Below are 23,817 nucleotides of genomic sequence, written 5' to 3'. Positions count from 1 at the left end.
GAAAAACAAACAAACAAACAAACAAAAAAAACTAACTGGCCTCTCTTTGCTGGCATCCTTGAGGCTAAAGCATATAGAGAACAAGCTCCCCTCGCACCCCCTCTGGATTGGAAGTTGGGGGCAGTGTGTTTTGGAAGCTCACCTGCCCGCTCCCTCTGTTGTGTGTGTTCTGGAGATAGTCATCATTATAAAAGCCCTGCTGCCCCTTTGTGCTGGCATGTTGGTGGAATGGAGACCGGCTGGAGGGGCAGGGCTGCACTCTGGCCAGTCTACTGTGGGGGGGAGCTGTTGAAGCGGGGGTGGGGGGCACAAATCAGCTGCTCAAGCCTTCTCCGTGCAAGCTTTGAGCTGTGGGGGTAGCAGCTGTAGGGATGGGTTTGGAGCCAGAGACCTTCAGCCTGCTGGGCTGTCTGCTGGTGGGTGGGAAGGGCTATTCTCTTATTCTGTATCTTTCCAAGACAGCACTGCCATGCGGGACACTGGGGAATCCCACTGGCACAGAGCCCATGAAATGCACGGTCCTGTTCCCCTCCCCAGCCTGCTTTGCCTGAGCCAAGGAGTGGGCGAGGAATGAAGCCCTCAGGGCTCCAGGCTGAGCAAGAATGCAGCAGCCTCCCATGCTGGGAGATGGTTGTGACACCCCCAGAAACAGGGAGAGCAAGAGGAGGTGGCGCCAGGGCTAGATCTTCAGCACTTGCAGGGCGCTGGGCTTCTTTACAGCACATCCAGAGGTGGGGAAGTGAAACCCACACGCCCTGAGCTGAAATAGGGGCTGAGGAAGTCATTAGAATGTGATTGTGTAAGTAAACGGTTAACATCCCACACCCACTCCTGTGGGAGACTCTAGAGAAGCCCCACCCAAACACTCATATCCTCTTGAGCTCCTGGTATTTGTCTTCACCTGGAGCTGCAGCAGTTCTCTGGCACTCCTATGCCTGTGATGGAGGAAGACGTGTCTAGGGGTTAGAGCAGGGAGGCTGGGAATTCCAGGCTCTGGGAAGGGAGTGGGGTCTAGTGGCTCGGGAAGGGAGCTTTGAGCCAGGACTCCTGGGTTCTATTCCAGGCTCTAAATGTGAGTGTGGGCTACTGGTTAGAGCAAGGGGGGCTGGAGGGCACTGCCCTGGACACCGGTTCTCTGGGGGCTGTGCTGACTGCCTGGATCCCCGCTGCCAGTGAAGACAAGCGAGCGGCACCTTCCCTCTGAGGCGGCTGCAGTGAGTGACCCTAGTCAGAGCAGGCAGGCCCGGCTGAAAATCCCTAGGAAAATTCATGGGTTACGGGACACCTCCCTCTGCCTGAAAATAGCTGCGTGGGGAGAAAAAACAAACAGCAGGGCAGGGAGAGGTGGGATCCAGTCCTAGAGCAGGAAAAGCCTGTTGTTGCTGCCTCCTTGCCACCCCCCCCCGCCCCGCAGGAATCACCTGCAAGGCTGAGAGGGAGTGAGGGACAAGGGTGTGAAAAGGAGAGCTGGGGAGGGGTGGGGTGCCTTCCTGCAGCTCAAGAGGCTATTCAAAGGAGTCTTCTGGCATAATACCAGCCCCCCCCCCACCGCTAACCACTAGACTCCATTCCCCTCCCTGAGCCAGGAATTGAACCCAGGAGTCCTGACTCTGACCCTCATTGATTTAACACCCCATTTCCCTCCTGGGAGTCCTGACACCCTACTCTGACCACTGGACTCCATTCCCCTCCTCGATCCGGGAATTAAACCCAGGAATCCTGACTCCCAGCTCCCCTCGGGCCCAATCCCCACTCTGGTGCCAGGTTCCAGTTCAGCTGCTGCTTTGTGATGAGTCAGCCCCGTAACGGATTCCTGCAGCTGTGTTTTCCTGGGTGACCAGAGCCAGCGATCTGGCAGGCAAATGTGAAGAATGCGTCCAGCAATATCCTGGCTGGCTTGGAATCTGCTCCCCAAGCAGCACTGGCCGCATATGGAGGGATGCACAGAAATTCCATGTCAGTAGAGGAAGCAAAGGAGGTGTCAGTTAGGGCCTGGGATAAGGGCTATGTGAATGTTAGGGGCTGATATACGCCCAGCTGCCTTTCCTGCTGCATGGTAATTTGCGCTGAGCCTTGCTTATTTAGCTTGGATGCTCAGGGCTGTCTAGGGTTGCCAGCCTTCCAGGATTGCTCTGGGGTCTCCAGGAATTAAAGATTAATCTTTCATTCGAGATTATGTCATGTGATGAAACCTCCAGGAATATGTCCGACCACAACTGACAGACCTAGGGCTGTCTTAGAGTTGTTCTGCTGCATGGAAGCCGCGTACCGAGGAGCAGTCACACGAACGAACCTGCTGGAAAATCCTGTCCTGGCCTCAGTGGCTTAGGCTTTGTCAAAATCGATTGGCAGGCAAGGGCCAGAGCGCCTCTCGCCATTAAAGATACAAGAGGGGCACCAGGCTCCGTGTGCCGCACTCAGACAATAGTGCGTGGTAGGAAGCAGTTGCCTCTTTCCACAGTCATGCCCTTTGCACTGGGTTTCTGAGCCAGCACTTGGCCATTCGCTTGGTCTGAAATCCCAGCGCTGTTTCCACATCTGTTCTGCTCATGGCAGAGATCTCTCTTGAATTGGGGCCGAGGGTTGGGAGGCTCTAGATCTGGCTCGTGGTTCACCTGGATCATGCCAAAACAAAAAGAGACAATGCATCGGCCCCATTGTCTCAAGCTAAGTGCAGGCTCCGCTGTGGGCCAGGGAGCGTTGCTCTTCTGCACACCCAGATTTCCAAATCGGAAGCTGTATTTGTCTCAGCTTGAAACGATGGGGCTGGGGCACTTCGAACGCGCCTGGACTCAGCCAGTGCAAATCCCACCTCGCTGGTGCAAATCGGGGACTTGGCGTGGACGTCAGCGGGTTTTTCTGGGAGCGCACACGGCGTGTTTGGGAGGGCGTGAGGGAGGGGACATTGCATGGACTTCTTGGCGACTGGATTAGGGCAGCGAGCAGAGTATGCTGCATATACTTTTTTGCATGCTCTTTAAAAAGTGCTCTTACTTTTTTATTTAAAGCCATGCAAATATATGCAAATTAGGCAAGCCCCTCCCACTCCTGGCAAGTTGCCCCCATGACCTGCAGTGTCTCAAAGCTCCAGTGCCCCTGTGCTCGCTTTATGTGTATCTCCAGAACGCTGTGTGCACCAGCTCTGGAAGTTTGCAAGCTCCATCATCTCGGATTTATTGTGCCTCCTGCACCCTTCAGAACCTCCCTCTAAAGTGACGCTGATCAGACAAGGCTAGTGCAGAGGAAAAAAAAAACTATACACCGTTAGGATTTAAAAAAACAAAGGGAGGGATTCTTTATTGTAGGGCAAGGCATGGATACACTCTAAAAACCATAAGCTGCTCTGGGGCGGGGATAGCAGGCTCTCTCTTGCCTGTTACATGGCGACTCGGGAGTCTGTTTGCACATTCGGAGGATCACATTGTGTCCTTGACCCACGCGCCCAACTTTCCATTGGTGTCAATGGCCAGCTGGGAGCTCAGATCCAGGCTGCGACGTGGCCCACTTTATATGGCTCGGGGTTTAGGAGTTAGGCGGGGGGTGTCTCCGGTCACCTCTTCATTTTCTCCCCTTCTGCTTCATGTGCACCACAAAGTAGTCGTTGCACGCGATGGTCAGTCCAGCCACTAGCGAGAAGAAACTCTGGAAGCCGACTCTGCCATCCCGGCACTGGTCTAGGTCCTTCATGATTTTATCCACGGCCATGGGGTCTTTCTGGTTCTGGGAAGGGAAAAGACATGAAAGGAAAAGCAGAGGGGGCTGTGAGCTAATGGAGCTGAATTTGCTCCTGGCTGAAGCTGCTTTGTAGCAAGAGTGTGGGAGCCTGTCTGTGTGTTGATCCATGCTGGTGGCTCCATAGATCTTCATTTATCTGTTCATCCCTTCATCCCACTGGCTCCATATCCATCCCTCTGTCCATCTCAGGGGCTCCTTATCCCTTCAGCTATCTGTTCATCCCTCCATCCCACTGGCTCTATATCCAACCCTCTGTCCATCTCAGGGGCTCCTTATCCCTTCAGCTATCTGTTCATCCCTCCATCCCTCTGGCTCCATATCCAACCCTCTGTCCATCTCAGGGGCTCCTTATCCCTTCAGCTATCTGTTCATCCCTCCATCCCACTGGCTCCATATCCATCCCTCTGTCCATCTCAGGGGCTCCTTATCCCTTCAGCTATCTGTTCATCCCTCCATCCCACTGGCTCCATATCCATCCCTCTGTCCATCCCAGGGGCTCCTTATCCCTTCAGCTATCTGTTCATCCCTCCATCCCACTGGCTCCATATCCATCCCTCTGTCCATCCCAGGGGCTCCTTATCCCTTCAGCTATCTGTTCATCCCTCCATCTCACTGGCTCCATATCCATCCATCCATCCCAGGGGCTCCTTATCCCTTCAGCTATCTGTTCATCCCTCCATCCATCTCAGTGTTTCCATAGCTTATCTGTGTGGGGCTTTGTATAGTGCCCATTATTGTGGCATCTGGGCCGCTCTTTAAAAGACACATGCTGCCCAGTCCTTCCACTTTCTCCCTGCTCTGATGTTCCCCATACATCCTAGTTCCCCTGTGCCTGTCTTTCAGGCTCCAGTCCGAGTGGGTGGGAGGAGCTGCCTTCATGAATCAGCTTGGAGGGTTGGCCTCTAAGACCGTGCAAGTTCCTTGGGTCATGGGCAGTCTCCGTATTGGTGCATTGAACAGCGCCAAGCCCCAGTAATAACTAACAACGATCTTTTAATGTAGTTTCAAACTCCTTTTCCCTCCACCCCCTGCAGTGTTCCTCATTCAGACAGGCCAGTGCATTGCCCCGAAACTGACTAGCTTATATCCATGGTGACTAGAGGCAAAACTCCTCTCCTCCCCTGCCCCGTACAGAGAGCTCATGAGATGCACGTGTGGATTTCAGGCCCTGTGCTGGGGTGAGTCTCCTCCTTGCGTAACACACGTCAGGAACACTCCCGTCCTGAGCAGGATACAAACGCTGAGCAGCGAATGTAAACTAGCTTTCGAAAATGCTTCTCCTTTCACCACCCAGCCGGAGCTAAGGACACCGATGGGCCCAGCCCTCTGCGGGCTGTGTGCACAACACACTGATGAAGCTGTGGTTTCTGCGGGCTCCTTGCCCAGGGGAGGTTTGGAACCCACAGCTGCCTGTTTCCATTAGGCATGTGATCAAGCACCTATTAGATCATTTATTCCCTTCCCCACCCACGACTGGTCCCAATGGTACATTTCCTACTGCTTTGAAATGACCAAAGTCATGCAGCTTTCACTACTTCCTGTGGGAACATGAGGCTTGCCGGAGCAGAGCAGATCGGGCCCAATATTTTGTCTCCAGCACCAGTTGCTTCAGAGACAGATGCAAGAGAACCTGAACTGATGATGGGATAACCTGCTCCCAGGGAAAATCCCCTCCTAACCCCATCACTTAGAGGTTAGGTCATGGCCTGAACCACAAGGGTTTAGACAGATCAGCTCCTAGGCAGCTCTCACTGGGCCAGACTCTCAGTTGACGTCAATCAGTGTCGCTCTGTTAAAGTCAATGGATCTAGGTGGATTTACACCAACTGAGGATCTGGTTCAGTGTCTGGAAATTTCTCCTGCCGTTTCACTTACGTTTCCTTTTTCTTAATGTCCTCTCATTATTCTCAGTTCTACCACCCAAAAGCATCCCCTGTCGCGCCCAGCGCAATGGGGTCCTGGTCTGTGACAGGTCACAAATACGAATAGCTCTGCAGCGTGCTCTTGAGGGTTCAGATCTCAGGCAGGGACAGGGGCAGTGCTCAGCGTTTGAGTCTTTAAAATGAGTCTTGAAGAAAGTTTCCAGGGAAATCAATAGCACCACTTTACACTTCTGGGCTGCTAAAGGCTCTCAGGGCGCATCGCAACCTTTCACCGTGTCTCACTACACGTCTCTGGGAGGCAGGTGAACTTCACGAGTGGGAAACTGAATGACAGGGCAGTTAAGCGACTTGGACAGGGTCATAGTGTGAGCCAGAGGCAGAGCTGGAACTAGACCCCAGGAGTCCTCATGCCAAGCCCCCTGCTCTAACCCCTGTCCAAACATTCCTTTCCTAGAGAAGGGAAAAGAAGCCAGGAGTTCTGAGCCCTAGTCGCCACTCCTCAGATGTCCAGCGTCTTTATAGAGCCATTCCTGTGTATTTTGTCTTTCAATTGGGGGATGGGGATGGTATATCCGCAGTGGCACTGCTCCAATGTACTGTGAATGCTAGCTGCGATGTAGGCATGCAGCACTTCAAATGAATGGCAGGCACTGTTTCATGCAGGATCTGTTGGATTTTGCAATGTGATGGTCGCCCAGGCAGAGGAAGGAGACATTTAAAGCTGGCGCATGCATTGCAAGGAGTGTGTGCACCCAGGGCTGGGGACAAGGGCTTTTTGCTCTGGTTTCTAGGATCTCTTCTAATGAGACATTCTGGATGTGATCCTGAAGGACATCAATTTCTGTGCTCTGGCAGTGAAACTCCATTCTGTACAGAGGCCTGGACCCTCTGAGTCCAAGCACAAGGGGTCTGGAGGACGCAGCTGGGAGGAACCTTTTGCCCCATGGCTTGCACAGCAAGCAAGCAAGCAACAAAGACCTCTGTGCATCCAGGCCACACTCCAAACCTAACAAAGCAATGCCTGAGCTCTGCGCATGGCACACCATCTGCAAGCAACCGCAGTGTTTGCTTTACAGACTGAGGAAATGAGCCGTGAGCCTGGAAGCGTGTGATAAGCCGCAGTTTATGTGCACCAGCTTCTCCAGGCTATTGCCACTCCAGAACAAGACCTCTTAGCTCTGCTCTCCACCCCACACACCTTGACTGACAGGGTGTGATGCGGGCCAGGACTGATGTGCATCAGCAAGGAGCCGAGCACTGAATTAAGTGAGAGGACCGAGAACAGGTTCAGCTCTCCCGAATATTGGTGTCAACTGGGACCTCAAGGGCATCACTCCAGAATTACACCGGGGTACCTGAGATCAGAATACATCCCCTACAGCAACCTCAGTCCTGTCCCTGCAGCCACTCTGGATCTACGCCGGTGTCACTGGGATCAGAAACGCCCCGTGTCGCGGTGGTAAAAGCAAGGCTGGGGCTTTGAAGGGAGTTAGGCACACAGCTGTCCTTGAAAGTCCATGGGATTTAGGTGCCGCTGAAAACCCAGCCTAGATGAGTTACAGGTGATGGGCCAAATCCAGCTGTGGGGTTAGCAGGAGCAATGCCACTGTGCCACTGCGCTTAGCCAGCTGCAGGTGAGGCCCTGCCATGGAGGTGATTGTATCCCTGGGGCAGGGGGTAATGGGAGGCCTACAGCACACTGGTTAATGGCCGACAATCTCAATGTGCACCCATGCAGTGGAATGGATGCCCTGGGGCTGGAGCATTAAATACCGGTCTCTGATTATATCAGGCTGTGCCATCCGTGCCAGCTTGCATAATAACCTGGCCTGTGTGAACGCTGGAGGCACAGGAGACGCTGGTGGGGAGAGAGTTATCTACGAGGACTTCGTGATGCTTTCCTGCTCTGAAGCACGAGGTGATCTGGTTCTTATGGCAGCAGTGATCTACCTGCGGTAATTGGCACCAGGCGGGAGCTATGCCTGCTGGTTCTGCCCAGCCGCCTTGACAGCGAGGTGCTGTCTGCGCCGCTACTCCAGCTTTGAGCTCTGAACCCCCACCGCTCTGCTGCTGCCCCTCAATCCCAACCCGCAGCCCCCTGCTATTCCAGCCCTGGGCTCCATACACACACAGTTCTGCCACTGCCCCTTTTTCCTGACCCAGAGGTCCACCTGCTGATGCACCGCAATCCTGCCCTGTATCACACCATGGTAGTCCAGTCCTTCCTGGCCTGGCTTTCCCTGAGAAAAGACATGTCTGCAGGGACAGTGATAGCACCCAGTCCCCTCTTCAACGTGGCACGAGTTACCCAGAAACGCGTCTCCGTGCCTTCCCAGGCTATGCCCTTTCCATGCCACATTGCTGCCTGAGATCCTCTTTGTGAACACAAAGTTGGTACTTAACATATTTTTCATGCAGCCAGGACTCCTGGGTACTATGCCTAGCCCTGGGAGGGAGTGTTGCCTAGTGGTTAGAGTGGGGACTTGGGAGCTGTACTCCGGGGTCATATTCCCAATTCTGCCGCTGACTAATTGTCTGACCCTGGGCATGTCACTTAACTGCTCCACATGATTCAAGCTGTATTGCACCTCCTGAGAGGCGACTCCTGTCACTGCTCAGACGTGATGTCATTCCTCAGTTACAGGATCGCAGCTGGGTGCTCAAGAGATTTATCAGGGGGCAGAAGGGGGGAGCTTTGCACATCTGTCATTCTCATGTGTCTGTCCTCCAGCCTTCTTCTTGCTTTGCACCAAACCATAACAGCCAAGGAGCAGGGAGAACGCAGTGCACCAGGCAGCAGAGTTATTAATAGCATGGCACATAGCAGGCTGTCACCAAAATGCTATTGTCTTGGATGATGCATCATTTATCAGGAAGGGAACACGCTGCCCAGAGCCTCTCCCCATCGTCTGTGTCAGCTGCAAGCTGATAAATGGCAGGGAATTGAGTGCAGCAGTGACCCTGCCCCTGCAGAGCCTCCTCTGCTGGAGGGGCAGTTGTGAGTCCTAGCATCTGCGGTGCATGAATGCCACAGGGGCTGGGAGGAGCTGAAGGGGCCACTTGCCTCTCCGTGCCGCAGCTGGGAGTTTTCAAACTCAACGCCGGGGCCAATCCAAAGCCAGGGGAACCTGGCCACTGGCTTCAATATGATCAGGCCTTTTCAAGAGACAAGAGTGAGACCATCTTGGGGCTAGAAGCTGGAGGGCCAATTTCTCCAGTGCAACCCACAGGGACTCGAGGTGGAGTTGCCCTGGGGAAAACAGCAAATCTCAGCCCAGAGACAGCTCCTCCTTGTTCATCCTGGCCCCTCCCCTCCCCTCGCTCTAGGTTCTTTCGTTTTCAACCCTTGTCTGTCCTGTCCCATCTAGTCCATTTGCCCTGTCCTCCCTGCTCTGTCTGACTTCTCTGACGTGGTATCTGAACATCTGAACCTCATTTGTAAAACCCTGCTCAAGTATAAAACGGTTGTGACCTTGATTTTGCGTCTGAAGGCGCTTCCAGCCGCACAGCGGCCCCTAGCACCACACTGGAGCATCACTGCTCAGTCCTGGCCTGGAGAGATGAGCGCTCCCCCACCCCACCCCAAATCACCAGCCAGTAGGACTAGCCAAGTCAATGGACTGTGACAGAAGGGATTAATCAGCAAATGGGCTTATTGGCATTTCCGACTCACATCCAAAAACCCAGGGAACTCCTTGTCCATCAGCACCCGGAGATCTTCTTTCGTCAGGTAGTTCTTGTCGCCGGCGTATTTGTGAAAGGTGAACATCAGCGTCTCCATGGCATGTTCCATCTGAGACGGCATCTTTGCGTGGGTCTCTTGAGAAAGAGGGGAGAAATAGCACAGACAGCGGTTAGCTTTGTTTTGTCTCAGTCGCTGCACTTGGTTTTATCCCCACGAGCAAAACCCCCCATGCTAATTACTATGAGGGATTTGGGCTTTGCCATTTGGATTCATAGATTTCAAAGCCAGAAGGGTCCCCATTAGATCCTCTGTTCTCACTTCCTGTGTATTGCAGGCCACAGAGCGTTACTCTTTTACCCTTGTATCAAGCCCAGTAACGTGTTTGACTAACGCATCTTCCAGAACGGCCTTCAGGCTGGATCAGAAGACATCAAGACATGGAGAATCCACCATTCCCCTCAGTAGTTTGCTCCCTTACGATTAAAAACTTGTGCCTCATTTCTAGCTTGAATTCTAAGATATCTGCCAAACCTACTAGCTAGTTAGGTTCTTACTCTCGCAGGCAGCCACCACTGTGGGTTCTGAGCGCTCAGACCCGAATGGAAACTTTCCACGGGTTTAAAAACCTGTTGCCAATGTTGTTGTGTTCCGACATCTGCCTAGTTTTTAGAGAGGGTGGAGAACTGCCAGGCAGACGCTGGAGAGGCCAGGAGAGATGGGATAAAGGTCGGATCAGCCTCCAAACCTCTGGACTCCTTTCCCAGTGGAGCCCAGTTTAGCTCTGCTCAGCCCAATGATCACAATCGCTGGCTTGTGCCACTAGAGCGAAGGATTTCATTGCACAATAAATCCCTTCCCGCCTCAGCAGTTAACCCCCGATCAAACTGATACAATGCAGTGTCTCACCCAAAGGCAGGACATTCTAGCACATCAAAAGGAGAACAAAATGTGCCAGGATAACTACACTTTCCTAACTCACAATACAGTTTATGGGACACAAATGTGCTTTGGATGGAGGCAGCATGGAGAGTTTGGTTTAAATTAGAAAAAGGGGGAGCGACTGGACAATCTCTGTGATTTCTCTTGCATGTTCCAGCACTAGGGAAACTAATACGTCTCTCAAGTATTTCTGTCCAGGTTACCTGATGCACTGAAATTTTTGAGGTGTTTAGGTATTTTCAAGGGAAACCTTGGATTAAAACACTGGTGAGAAATGGGTTAGAGACTGACTCGTAATGTACTGCGGAGAGATTCCTAGATTTCGGAGCCAGAAGGGTCCATTATGATAATTTAATCCGACCTAACACAGGACCAGGACATGGAATTTTACCCCCTTATTCCTACACCAAGGTCAATAACTTGTGCTTTGAGCCACAGTTAATTGATCAAAATATAAATCCCTGTGAAACCCGCCTGAGACAAGCTTAATATTAAAGCAAAAGGCACGGCTAGCAGCTGATTTTCTTACCTTATGCCTTTCATAGCAAGAGCCTTAGGAGCTCAACAATCTCTGCAAACTACTAAACAAATTATGAGCCAAAAGCTGCCCAGCGCACGTATCCTAGGGCAGATTTCCAGCCTGTATATTCCAGGAACACTTCTTCCACCACTAAAATGCAGTCACCTCTGGGGCAGAACATGGCAGCTGTTTATCAACTCATGGTAATGCTATGCAGCAAGACATTAGAGAATGTCCCCCCAGCGATCAATCCCCCTGAGAGGGGAGGGAGTGGGTGATATAAGAGGGCTCCCCCCCAACACCTCTAGCATCTATGATTATGTGTTCACAGCGGTTTGGGACAGGAAGGGAAGGCGCTTCCTATTTCTCAGGGTAATTTGGGGTGAGCAGGATGCAATTAGTGGAGTGGGAGTATAACTGAGATGCATGTCCCGGCTGAGGAGAAACCTGATAGGTCTTAAAATACCCATTGGCCCTGCCTAGCAGCATCTGTGTTCTGTGACAACTCAGCCCAGCCAAGAGCATGCCTTGCTGGGTCCCCAAACTGGCTGCCCTTGCACTGCACAGCCATACAGAGCAGCAGATGACTGGAGAGGAAATACAGCCTTTGGGGGCGAACTCAATGGAAAGACTTGACCAGAGGCAGTAGGAAAAGCAAGGCTGGTTGTTAAACGCTGTGGCTTTTTTTATGAATTGTCAAAGCAAAGTCTTTCAAGGGAAGATTCCTTTCTCTGCCCCCACTGGGAACGGGAGACTTTGATCCATTGCCAAATCCAACCGCCTCATACACTGCCGGGTAGTGAAGAGAAGTGAGAATAGAGGCATGTAGCGAATGCTGCAATCCCATGAGTAGGGCCTCCGGGGGTGGGGGAAGAGTAATCGCTTACAAAGCTCTTTAAAAATGTCCTTCTCAAGCCATCTTTGCCGTGGGTGAAAGCAGCTTTTCCGCCGGGATCCCTTTTTGGTGTTTACAAGAATATAGCCTCGTTGGAGTGATTATCTTGATGGCGTACATGGTAACATGCCTTGGGTGCTCCTTCCTTTAAAAAGTATAGACAGATGAAAGACGACAGACAGAGGGAACCAGCTGGCTTGAGGAAGTGTAAATGGGACATGGAGTCTCTCTTTCCCTAGTCATCTGGTGCAAATACATCAGTGATAACATATCACTGCTGCTGGGTGTGTCTCACATGCAACGTGTTTGCTGGGTCTCTGTCCCTTTCTTAGGGGCCAAACGTTCCCGGCACAGAGAGTATCCTTATGATGTGTCCTCCTGTCTCAGCAGAGAACCCACCTCCAGAGGGGGTCCCCTGAGCGTGTGTGGGTGGGGCATCTTGGTAGGACAGTGATGGGGGGCACTTGATATGCTGGGGTAACGGGTGAGGCCAACCCTCAACGCCATGGGATGGACAGCACAACGGAGAATTTGCTAGCATAAAGGTGCCGCTGACAGTGTAAGGGTTAAAAAGTTTGCTCAAGGGAACCCATTCCAGAGCAGTCAGCGGATTGCTGCAAGCTGAGCGGCAGCTTCCTCCTCTCGGGAGCCAAGGGACTTTGGCCAAGAACTCCTCCCATAGAGCAAAATCATCACCCCCACGTCAACCAGATGGGCTGCCCCGTCTGCAGATGTTCTCACCGAGTGTGTGTTCCTCCCCACGCCCAAAGCACCAGAGGAGAACACGGCAGGAATGCAAAGGGAGGGGACAGACTCTGTATTCTGGGCTACATACACCCAGGGGTGTTAACAGCTGCTGCCCTCCCTCAGGGACCCTAGGGAAAGGAGCCCCACGGATGCTTAGTACATCAGTGTGCCAGCAAACGTGAGGTACGAGCAATTCCACTAGTGCACAGCAACTCCTCCGCATGCACATCCCCTCCCTATGCCACCCACTGATCTGAGCCGCTGAGGCCCTTGGAAGGGATAAGGAGTGAATGGCAGTCATCCCAGAGCACTGAGACACGCAAAGGGGTCTGTGCAGGGTACTGGCCTGGCACCCGGCCTGCTCCCGTCCGGTGATCAGCGATTTCTTTGGAAGACTCTGAAGTCTGAGGGACCTTGGTTCCAAATGAGGCCCCAGTGCTCAGTGTTGGGGGATACATTCCCGGCTTCCCCCAGGGTACAGCAGGAGAGAGCCAGCAGCCAGGGCACGGAGCATGCCATCTGCTCTGCCCAGGCCGCGTTCCTTTGCCAGGCAGTCATTTTCCCACCTGGGTGTTGCGATAGCTTTGGAGCTGCACCAAAGAGGTCCTCAGCCTGGCCACAGCTTTTCTTTTTTTAGGACAGCCGCCAAAAATCTCACCACGCTCACGGCTGCCGTTTTTCCTCCTCTCCAGGGACTGCCATTTTGGCCCCTTTTGGAAGACATGGTCCCCACGTCCCAGTTCTTTGCTGTTCCACTGCAAAGGCAGATGCATGAGTTGACAGCCCGACTCATGGCGAACACTTGCTCCTTCCTATGGGGTGACTCTTACCTGGTGTCCATCTGCTACTCTGGTCATGCCATTGTCCACAGCATTCGGCAGTTCTCCCCCCGTCTCCTCTCCCCTTGGTGTGGATTAGCAGGGCCCTGCCATCACTGGAAGATCAGGGCACAAAAACTGGCCAACAGGACGCGCCTAAGAGCCGACATTGTCTTTTGGGGGCTGCCATCTCAGCCCCCCCAGGCCACTTTGCCTCATGCAGACTCCTCGTGAGGAGCTTCGGGGAGGAGATGGGAGTGAGCAACAGCCACTTCTCCTCCATCTCCACCGTTACCACAGCCTTTCTGTGAAGTCGTCTCGCCATTCAGCCTTGACAGAAAGAGTCAAACCCTGGAGTGTGGGCAGAGGGGATCGGGCAGGCTCTGAAATCAAAGCGATTGGGTCCTTGACCCCCTATATAGGTGAACTGCAGTGTCAGGCCAGAAATGGGCTGAGGAGGTTGGGTTGGAGTTCAGGCTGGAGTTCAGGCTGGGTTTCCCCTTTGGGGTCAAGCGTGGCGGCTACAGAATCGCACAGGCTGTTGTGACAAGATCCCAGCCGCTGAGCTCGGCTCATCTGACCACATGGCCACCATCTGGCGTGGGGACCAACCTGCCGTTCTCCACTGTTCCTGTGTTATCCCTGCTGTCTCGACACGACCCACCGCGGAGTGGGTGTGAGAGGGGCCCATCAGTGCCTGATCTGTGCAAGGGGTGAGTGTGTTACACGCCCAGCTAGAGAGCTTTAGGTCGGGCTGTTCCACTTCATGCTTCTAGCTGTGGAGAGCCTGGTATGGTGGCCAATCAAACAAGGCACTTGGAAGTGATCCGACTCTGAAATTGGAGGAGAAGGGTGGAGTGAGGTTCTGACGCAGACCCATCTCCAGTGAAGGCCCCGACTCATCTACTGCCTCAGGCCATATTGTTCTCCCTGGTCTATTTCCCAAGGATGTGGTGCTCACGCCGGCCTGCGGAATAGAGCCTGGGGTGGGAAGTGAAGTGCCCGTAGCAAGGGGATAACTCCCCAACTCCAGCTGTGCAACGGGTGGGCAACCAACAGCAAGACAGGAGGGAAGCAGCCCAGCCGGTGTTCCAGTCTGTCCCCTGCTTGTCCAACCCTGGGCAGGGCAGAGCCTATAATGAGAGCATCTGAGCAAATACAATGAAACAGCATCTGAAGCTCCAGCCCCGACCCAGAATGGGAGTTTGCTGGGGCCCCATGCAGGCAGGGTCTGTTTGCTGACGGGGCTGGATGGAAAAATAAACCCAGGGCAGGATGGAAAAATAATCCTGGTGTGTGATAAACAGGACTCTGTTGTTTCTGGCCAGGTTTTCCTCCCCCGTGAATCTTCAGTCCTTGTTGGAGCAGTGCAGGTCACCACACCCCACCCATCCCCATCCCAGGGCATCCTCCCTTCCTCTGCCTGGACTGAGCTAGTATTTTCCAGCCCTGCTGAAAAACGGCCAGAGGAGCCTCTGGGAAATGACTCAGGTTGTTCCATCTCCATCCAAGAGCAGGATCACCTGTCCTGGGCTGGTGGGTTCTCTGCTGCCTCAAACAGCCACCACAGCTTGGAGTGAGGTGGGGACAGATAGCAGAGGAACTTCGCAGGGTGACACCCAATCAGCCTGGGGATGGGGAGGGGAACGCAAGGGACAAAACTCTTCACGGAGACCCCTTCCCACCCATTCTCGGTTGGACGCTAGCCTGGCACTTGAAAGCCCTGGGTTCAAGTCCCTGCCTCACCACAGGTTTCCTGGGTAGGTCACTGAACTGCTCATTGCCTCAGTTTCCCATCTGTAAAATGGGCGCTGTGAGGCTAAATACACCAAAGATTGGGAGATGCTCGGATACTACAGTCATGGGGGCCAGATAAGCACGATAGCAAAATGTCTCGTTCTTGTGAGTTGCACCATGATGATCCATTTGTATTCCAGTAGCACCTAGGAGCCCAGTTGTTGGCAAGGGCCCAGCCAGGGTAGCTGCTGTACAACACAGAGCAAAGAGACAGTCCCTAGATAGTCTGTTGCAAATCACTGGAAGAAAAAGAAGAATCTTCCACCACCACCATTTTGGTTGAATATCATTTGGGAAGCACGGATGATAACACCACTGAGCTCTTCTATAGGGTTTGCATCTGCAGATCTCAAAGCACTTTGCAGAGGGTGGTTAGTGTCATTAGCCCACGTGACCTAGGCCCAGAGGGGGGAGGCCCACGTTTTTCAAAGCAGAGGCTCTAACTCAGAGTTGCTTTAGTTGCTGGGCACTCAGTTTTAGCCCCTAAGGCGTCAATTGCGGAGATGCTGAGCACCCACAATAGTTTCTGGATCAAGGGGCACTGCCCGTGCTGAACCCCCTTGGAAATTAGGTCTCTCTCTGCATCTAGAGTTGGGAATCCCCAAAATGAGGCATCCTGAAGTTTCTGAAAATGTCAGTCTTTGTGACTTGCCCAAGGTCACATGGGGAGTGAATTGCAGAGCTGGGACGAGAACCCCGGAGTCCTGACTTCCCATCCTTCCCCAGCCCTGATCACTAGACCCCACGCCCCTCCCAGAGCTGGATTAGAGCCCAGGAATCCTGACTCCCAACCTGATGATGGAAAAACTCATTCATCAATTTTTTTTAAAAGCCAGAGAAATGCAGCCACACCCTCCTGGGACTGTATTTTTGAAATGTGGTTGCCTTTGTAATGATTTTGCTGAGACGATCTCTCAGTGGCTCCAAGGCGCTAACACACTCGTTTTGTCTTTACTAATCAAGGAATGTGGTTAGGACCCGCGGAGTGAATTTCCTTCTATGGGGACTGATGTTTTCAGTCGCAGGGAAGCTAGAGCACAAGGACTATGTGCCACTTCAATTCCGTGGCTGCCCCCGGGGCAGGTGCTGGCTCACTGCACAGTGGTGGTGGTCCCCCATCGTTGCCTCGTGAAGGAGCGTGTCTTTTGTGGGTGGCAGCCGCGGGGCAGCTCAGGGGCGCACGTCACCGATCATCAGTAGGGGAACGTTATCGTTTGTTAGCCGCGTCACTCCGGATTCGCCCTCGTGTTTATCAGATGTTCTGCAGGCAGATTTGGGGAGTCTGTGGCTCACCAGGAGTCCTTTCTAGACCATGTGGCTATTTAACCGTAAGGCAGACAAATGTCCTGCACTGAAGATGAACCACAAAGCAGGATCGTCAACCCCAGCCGCCAAAAGATCATGAGTTGAGCTTCTGAAACATCACGAGATTGGCTTCCAGATTATGAGATTTTTTTAAAAAAATAATAAATTTGTGGTCCTCTTTGCCCCCTGGTTTCTGAGCATTTGCAAGTTTTACTCCACAACCAAAAAGGCCTGAAACTATCTTTAAAAAATAAAAAAAGGAAAGAAAGAAAGCTCAGGTTCTTATGGGCCCAGATCCTGAAATCAACCAATCAATGGAGTTAGGTGCCTAAATACCTTTGAGGATCTGGGCCATGGCTCCACAAACTGGGGCTTTGAGTAAAACAGCAAATATTGTGAAACTGGCCATAAAATGTCAAGAGTGGACACAAGGCTGCCTAATAAGAGCGGTATGGCCTAGTAATTCAAGCAGGGGACTGAGTGCCAGAACTCCTGGGTTCTCTTTCCAGATGGGAGTGGTTAGAGAAGTGCAGAGACAGGCCTTCTGGGTTCTATTCCTGGCTCTGGAATGGGAATTACTGGTTACCCCACATGGCTTGGGGCCAGGACTCTGGGTTCTATTTCTGACTCCGCCTGTGCGACCATGGTGTGAGGCTCTGTGCCTCAGTTTCCCCATCTGTGAAATGCTGCCTCTTCTGTGCAGTCTTCGGATGCAACATGATAAATAAGCACACGGCATTCGGACTGAACTATCCAAACACAGCAGGGCTGCCGCTGAGTGGAGCAGTTTTTGTATTCCCTTCCGGAGCAGCGTCTGTCTCAGCAGCCCGCTCCTTGCCAGGCCTGAAGGCTGTCCTGTAGCACCACTGAAACCAGTGGGCCAGCTCCCCAGCTGGTGTGAATCAGCATCGCTTCACATAAGTGAATGGGTCAGATCCCCAGCTGGTGTAAATCAGTATAGTGCCACTGAAGTCAATGCAGTGGTGCCAGCTGGCACCAGCTGAGGATCTGGCCCCTGACCCTCCTTAGCTCTGTTTGCTTCAGGCTGCTTTGCCCTCAGATTTGCAGCTAATGTCTGAAAACCTCTATGGAAAAAACAGGAAGCCCAGCCAGGCTTGGCAGCTGTGCCCATTGTGCTTGGGGCTGCTTGCCTGGAAAATTGGCCAGAACTGAGACGCGTTTCCCATCAGCTCCACGTTTGAACTTCAGTTGGAAAAAACCCCGGGAACGGAGTCGCAGGCTCATCCCTCCAGATCCAGGAAAGAAGGGGGGCTGGAATGCAAGTCTCCTCAAAGGACCTCTGTTCCTGGATCGTTAACTGGGGCTCATGCCAGCTCCGCCACATTGTTCTGTCGGCTAGACTGGCAGGGTGTGCACCATTCTCAGTCTGAGAACAGCACCACCTCTAAGGTCCTGCCATGATGCATCCTCCAGCCCAAGGGCAGGTTCTGAAGAGCTGATCAGAGAGATCCTATTGAAAGGAGCCTTCCTGAAGCAGGCACTAGACTGGAAGCCAGACTGCGAGTGTAGGGAGAGGGACCCTTCTTCCCAAAGGATTATTCAGTCAAGTTACGGACCCAGCTGTCCGTCCCTCCCTGCCTGGGACATGCCCAGTGACAAAGTCTGGGTTCTTAGAGATGGGAGCCTGCCCTGTGTCACACACTGGTGCAAAATGGGTGTGACTCAGTTCCACTGGGATGAACCAGGGGAGCATCTGGGGGCAAACGGCATCTCCTGGTGCAGGGCAACCCCAGTGGAGCCTGGGGTTTGCTTTGGGAGAGCCCAGGCCCAGCCCCGAGAAGGAAACTGGCACTGTGCAGAGAGAGGGCAGCAAGCAGGGGGGCAGCAAACAAATATTTGAAATAAGGCATAAATTTTTAACAAGTGAGTACAATGAACCATTGGAACAACTGACCAGGCATCAGGGTGGATTCTCCATCACCGGCCATTTTTATCTCAAGATTGGGCGTGTTTTATTTTCTTAAAGATCTGTTCTAGTTCAAAAGGAGAAGTGACTTTGGTATCTATAATCAACTCATGCTCCCAGCAAGAAAAGCAACTCCAGTTGAAAGCCTGGATCCTTGGAGTGTGTGAGCAGCGCAGTGGTGCTTGGAAAAGAACAGCGTGTCCTCAAAACCAGTGGTAAAAACTGGCTGGCTTTCGATGCTGTGATTATACATCCCTGCATGTAACCACCTCTCTCCCTTCTCCATCTATCTTGCTTGCATCTGTATAGCAAGCATTGCATGTGGGTACCTTGCGGAAGCACCAATCTGGCTCTCATGGGCCCTCCCTTGGCCCTACAGCAGCCATTGAAAGCATTCAAGCTGGTTGTATCCCCTTGTAAAGCTCAGAAAGGGCCTGTCCCCTTGCTTCCTAGCTGCCTAGTGTCTGAAAGCAGAGGCCACACCCAGGCTTCCCAGATCATGGGATGCTCATAGAATGTCAGGGTTGGAAGGGACCTCAGGAGGTTCTGTCCAACCCCATGTGAAAGCAGGACCAATCCCCCAGACAGATTTTTGCCCCAGATCCCTAAATGGCCCCCTCAAGGACTGAACTCACAACCCTGGGTTTAGCAGACCAGTGCTTAAACCACTGAGCTATCCCTCCCCCCTGCTACAGACACGGCACAACCCAGGCAGTGAGTTACCAGCAGGGAATAACGGGGGCCTGGGGCAAAGCAATTTTGGGGGCCCCTTCCATAAAAAAAGTTGCAATACTATAGAATACTATATTCTTGTGGGGGCCCCTGCAGGGCCCAGGGCAAATTGCCCCACTTCCCCCCATCCCCCTGGGGTAGCCCTGACTGTCAGAGGTTCTGTGGCCTGCCATGTGCAGGAAGTCAGACCAGACCAGATCATGATGGTCCCTTCTGATCTTGAAGTCAATGAGCGCGCGAAGGCCTGGCCCAGACAGGCGGCTGAAGTGAACGGGACTGTTCAGCACCTATGCTCACGCACACACCGGGCACGTTCCCCCTTCGGGGTGACCCCCCTGAGTGCAGCAGGGCTCCCCCCGTCCTGGGTTCTGCGCCATCCTGAGCACTAGCAAAGGGGGCGTGGTCCAAGTGGTATGAAGAGCAAAGCTACCCTGGCACTTTGCCATTGGTTAGACACACCCAAGATCTCTGGGGCAGAGGGGAGCACGAAAAGAAGAGGGGGCTGGAGAGACTCCACCCCACACAACACATGCACAGGGGAGCGTAACAAACCGACAAGCCTGGCTCTTCGGCACAAGGACAGAGTCCCAAGAGACGCATTATTTTTAAACCATCTGAGTCTCCCAAAGAAAGTTGGGGTCCCGTGGCAGCTCCCAGAATCCCGTCCCAGTGCAGATTTCACTCCATCCCACGGCAACATTCACACCTGAGTGGGACCCCAGGAAGGGGCCACGTCCCAGAGCCCTTTCCGTGTCGGGGGGCAAGTGGCACCAGCAGATACGAGTAAGAAGCCTGTCCTCCATAGCTGTGCGCCCACATCAGACAGACCGACCCTCTCGCCCCCGAGCAGCGACTGCCCCCCCCAGCCGAGTTAGTGATGCCCAGGCTGCTGGTCTGCAGGGCCTGTCCCTGCCCAGGGTGCACTGGGCTCCTGGCCAGCAGCAGCAGCAGCTAGAGCTCTGAGTGCGACCACAGCATGGAGCCACCTCCACAGCCAGTGGGGCTGGACTGGGGCACCCGGGCTGGGATTACGCTCCCCCCATCCCCAGGAGCAACAGGACTAGGGCTCCCCCCCATAAATCCATCTTCTGCAGCCTCCCCCAATTCCTGTGAGCAGCAGGCTCTGGGGTACCCCAGCCGTTCAGACTCCTGGCTGGGGGTGGGGGGACAGAGCTGGGGCATCTCCTCCTCCCCCATCCAGCTGAGGCGTCTGGACTGGGGGGGAAAAAGGCAGCCCAGAGCCCCTCACGCTGGGATGTGTCCACCAATGGGGGCTTTACCCCTCGGGTCAGTGCCCCCTGGGGACAGGATGGCAGCTCAGAGCCCCCCAGGCTGAGGAGTGGCACAGGTCGGAGCTCCCCCCCCCCGGTCAGTGCCCTGCAGGAGGGGCTGGGGGCAGGATGGCAGCTCAGAGCCCCCCAGGCTGAGGAGTGGCACAGGTCGGAGCTCCCCCCCCCCCGGTCAGTGCCCTGCAGGAGGGGCTGGGGGCAGGATGGCAGCTCAGAGCCCCCCAGGCTGAGGAGTGGCACAGGTCGGAGCTCCCCCCCCCCCGGTCAGTACCCTGCAGGAGGGGCTGGGGGCAGGATGGCAGCTCAGAGCCCCCCAGGCTGAGGGGTGGCGCAGGTCGGAGCTCCCCCTCCGGTCAGTGCCCTGCAGGAGGGGCTGGGGGCAGGATGGCAGCTCAGAGCCCCCCAGGCTGAGGAGTGGCACAGGTCGGAGCTCCCCCCCGCCCCCGGTCAGTGCCCTGCAGGAGGGGCTGGGGGCAGGATGGCAGCTCAGAGCCCCCCAGGCTGAGGAGTGGCACAGGTCGGAGCTCCCCCCGGTCAGTGCCCTGCAGGAGGGGCTGGGGGATCCCGACTCACCTTGGCTGGGAGCGCAGGAGCGGAGCAGCCGTGCGGGGACCGAGGCTCAGCGAGTGTGGGTGGGGCTGGAGCCGCCGGCCCTAGACTATGCCGGGGAGGGAGGAGACCCGGGGGGAGGCGGGGGGGAAACCTGAGTCCGGCCCGGGCGGAGTCACCCGCAGCCCCGAGCTCGGCTCGCTGGTGCCCTCTGCCTTTGGCACCGCGCTCCGGGCCCGCCTGCCTGCCCCGCCGCGGCCGGCCGGGCTTGGAGAGACCAGGTGGGCGAGGGAACAGCTGGTCCTGGCCCAGCGCCTGCTGCGGAGAGAGACCCACCAGCCTTGCGGTCCAGCGTGGGGCCTTCCGCGCTCGCCTGGTCCCGCGGCTTCGTGGTGCCGGGCGTGGGACCAGCGGACCCTCCGCAGGCAAACCGCCGGAGGCAGCCTGCCTGCCGTGCTTGTGTCTGTCTGTCCCTGGACCCGCTCCTGTCTGTCTGTCCAGCCACCCCCGCCCCCGGCTCCCTCTGTCCAGCCACCCCCGTCCCCAGCTCCGTCTGTCTGTCCAGCCATCCCCATCCCCAGCTCCTCTCTGTCCAGCCACCCCCGTCCCCAGCTCCGTCTGTCTGTCTGTCCAGCCACCCCCGTCCCCAGCTCCCTCTGTCTGTCCAGCCACCCCCACCCCCATCCCCAGCTCCTGTCTGTCTGTCCAGCCATCCCCATCCCCAGCTCCCTTCTGTCTGTCCAGCCACCCCCGTCCCCAGCTCCATCTATCTGTCCAGCCACACCCATCCCCAGCTCCTCTGTCTGTCTGTCCAGCCACCCCTGTCCCCAGCTCCCATCTGTCTGTCCAGACATCCCCAGCTCCATCTATCTGTCCAGCCACCCCCGTCCCCAGCTCGCGTCTGTTTGTCCAGCCATCCCCATCCCCAGCTCTGTCTGTCTGTCTGTCCAGCCATCCCCACCCCAGCTCTGTCTGTCTGTCCAGTCATCCCCATCCCCAGCTCCTCTCTGTCCAGCCACCCCCGTCCCCAGCTCCCTCTGTCTGTCCAGCCATCCCCGTCCCCAGCTCCTCTCTGTCCAGCCACCCCCGTCCCCAGCTCCGTCTGTCTGTCTGTCCAGCCACCCCCGTCCCCAGCTCCCTCTGTCTGTCCAGCCATCCCCATCCCCAGCTCTGCCTGTCTATCTGTCCAGCCATCCCCATCCCCAGCTTCCGTCTGTCTGTCCAGCCACCCCCGTCCCCAGCTCCATCTATCTGTCCAGCCACACCCATCCCCAGCTCCTCTGTCTGTCTGTCCAGCCACCCCCGTCCCCAGCTCCGTCTATCTGTCCAGCCATCCCCATCCCCAGCTCCTCTGTCTGTCTGTCCAGCCACCCCCGTCCCCAGCTCCGTCTGTCTGTCCAGCCATCCCCATCCCCAGCTCCTGTCTGTCTGTCCAGCCACACCCATCCCCAGCTCCGTCTCTCTGTCCAGCCATCCCCAGCTCCTGTCTGTCTGCCTGCCTGCCGTGCTTGTGTCTGTCTGTCCCTGGACCCGCTCCTGTCTGTCTGTCCAGCCACCCCCGTCCCCAGCTCCTCTCTGTCCAGCCACCCCGCCCCCGGCTCCCTCTGTCTGTCCAGCCACACCCATCCCCAGCTCTGTCTGTCTGTCTGTCCAGCCACCCCCGCCCCCGCCCCCGGCTCCCTCTGTCTGTCCAGCCACACCCATCCCCAGCTCCTCTCTGTCTGTCTGTCCAGCCACCCCCGCCCCCGCCCCCGGCTCCCTCTGTCTGTCCAGCCACACCCATCCCCAGCTCTGTCTGTCTGTCTGTCCAGCCACCCCCGCCCCCGCCCCCGGCTCCCTCTGTCTGTCCAGCCACACCCATCCCCAGCTCTGTCTGTCTGTCTGTCCAGCCATCCCCGCCCCCGGCTCCCTCTGTCTGTCCAGCCACCCCCGTCCCCAGCTCCGTCTGTCTGTCTGTCCAGCCACCCCCGTCTCCAGCTCCGTCTGTCTGTCTGTCCAGCCACCCCCGTCCCCAGCTCCGTCTGTCTGTCCAGCCACACCCATCCTCAGCTCCCGTCTGTCTGTCCAGCCATCCCCAGCTCCTGTCTGTCTGTCCAGCCATCCCCATTCACTCTGTCTATCTATCTGTCTATCCTGCCTGGCCCAAGGAATTATTGAGAGCGAAGGGGAAGGATCAGGACGGGATGTTCTGAAACCCCGTGCAATGGGGCCAGTTGGGTAGCTAGGTTAAAGAGAAAAGGAGGGTGTACGGGGCTAGATAGGTAGGTAGATGAGGTGTTTGGGGAGGGAAAGAAAGAAAGAAGCACCAGGACCTGAACAGCCCACACCCAGGGCAGGGCTGGGAGCAGCATGGGGCAGGGCCAAGAATAACACCTCAGAGCAGCTGTCCTGCCTGGCCCATCTAGCCCATACACACCCTCTCCCTTTAACCTAGGTACCGAGCTGGCCCCATTCCCTGGTTATCAGAACATCCGGTCCCCATCCTTCCTCCTCCCCTTTGCTCTCCGTCATTGCTTGGGCCGGGCAGGGCTGCTGCTTCGAGGTGTTATTCTTGGCCTACGATAATCACTCCCGCCCCAGCTGCTCCCAGTCCTGCCCTGGGCGCGGCCATTTCAGGGCCTGGCACTTCCAAGCCCCTGTTGCGAATTTGCTGTTGGAACGACGGCCCTGCCGCTCCGGATCTATTTATTGCCCGAACACATACAGTGAGGGCAGTGCCCGGGTAAACTCCCCTCCTGCGCCCCTGGCCCCGGTCCTCAGACAGGCTCCATCTCGTGCAGCCGGCTGTTTGGATCTTCATGCCCCACTCAGTCCTGAGCTGCAGTTGCCGATGCACCTCAGCTGTGATTGGCACTTGACTGTGACATCGTCACTAAGCCCTGGGCGAGCTGGGCTGGTTCCCCCTGAACTCGTCTCCCTGGGGGTGCACCAAGCAGCTCTGAGTCCCTGCCAGGCAAAGCTGGATTTGCACTGGGGACCTGAAGACGTGCAGCCCC

At 55.3% G+C, this 23,817-nt stretch overlaps 1 protein-coding gene across 1 annotated transcript; it reads right to left on the bottom strand.

The window, feature by feature from the left end:
* Positions 1–3,264: 3,264 nt before the first annotated feature.
* S100A10 (S100 calcium binding protein A10) lies at positions 3,265–20,953 on the bottom strand. Its single transcript, XM_030542318.1, has 3 exons — positions 20,846–20,953; positions 9,292–9,437; positions 3,265–3,720 (listed from the first exon to the last, which is right to left on the bottom strand). The coding sequence occupies exons 2-3, from the start codon at positions 9,421–9,423 to the stop codon at positions 3,559–3,561; spliced, it is 294 nt and encodes a 97-aa protein (XP_030398178.1). The 5' UTR covers positions 9,424–9,437; positions 20,846–20,953; the 3' UTR covers positions 3,265–3,558.
* Positions 20,954–23,817: the final 2,864 nt, after the last annotated feature.

Source organism: Gopherus evgoodei, chromosome 24 (genome assembly GCF_007399415.2).
Source record: "Gopherus evgoodei ecotype Sinaloan lineage chromosome 24, rGopEvg1_v1.p, whole genome shotgun sequence".
Lineage (NCBI taxonomy): Eukaryota > Metazoa > Chordata > Testudines > Testudinidae > Gopherus > Gopherus evgoodei.
This window is presented reverse-complemented; position numbering and strand designations above follow the sequence as displayed.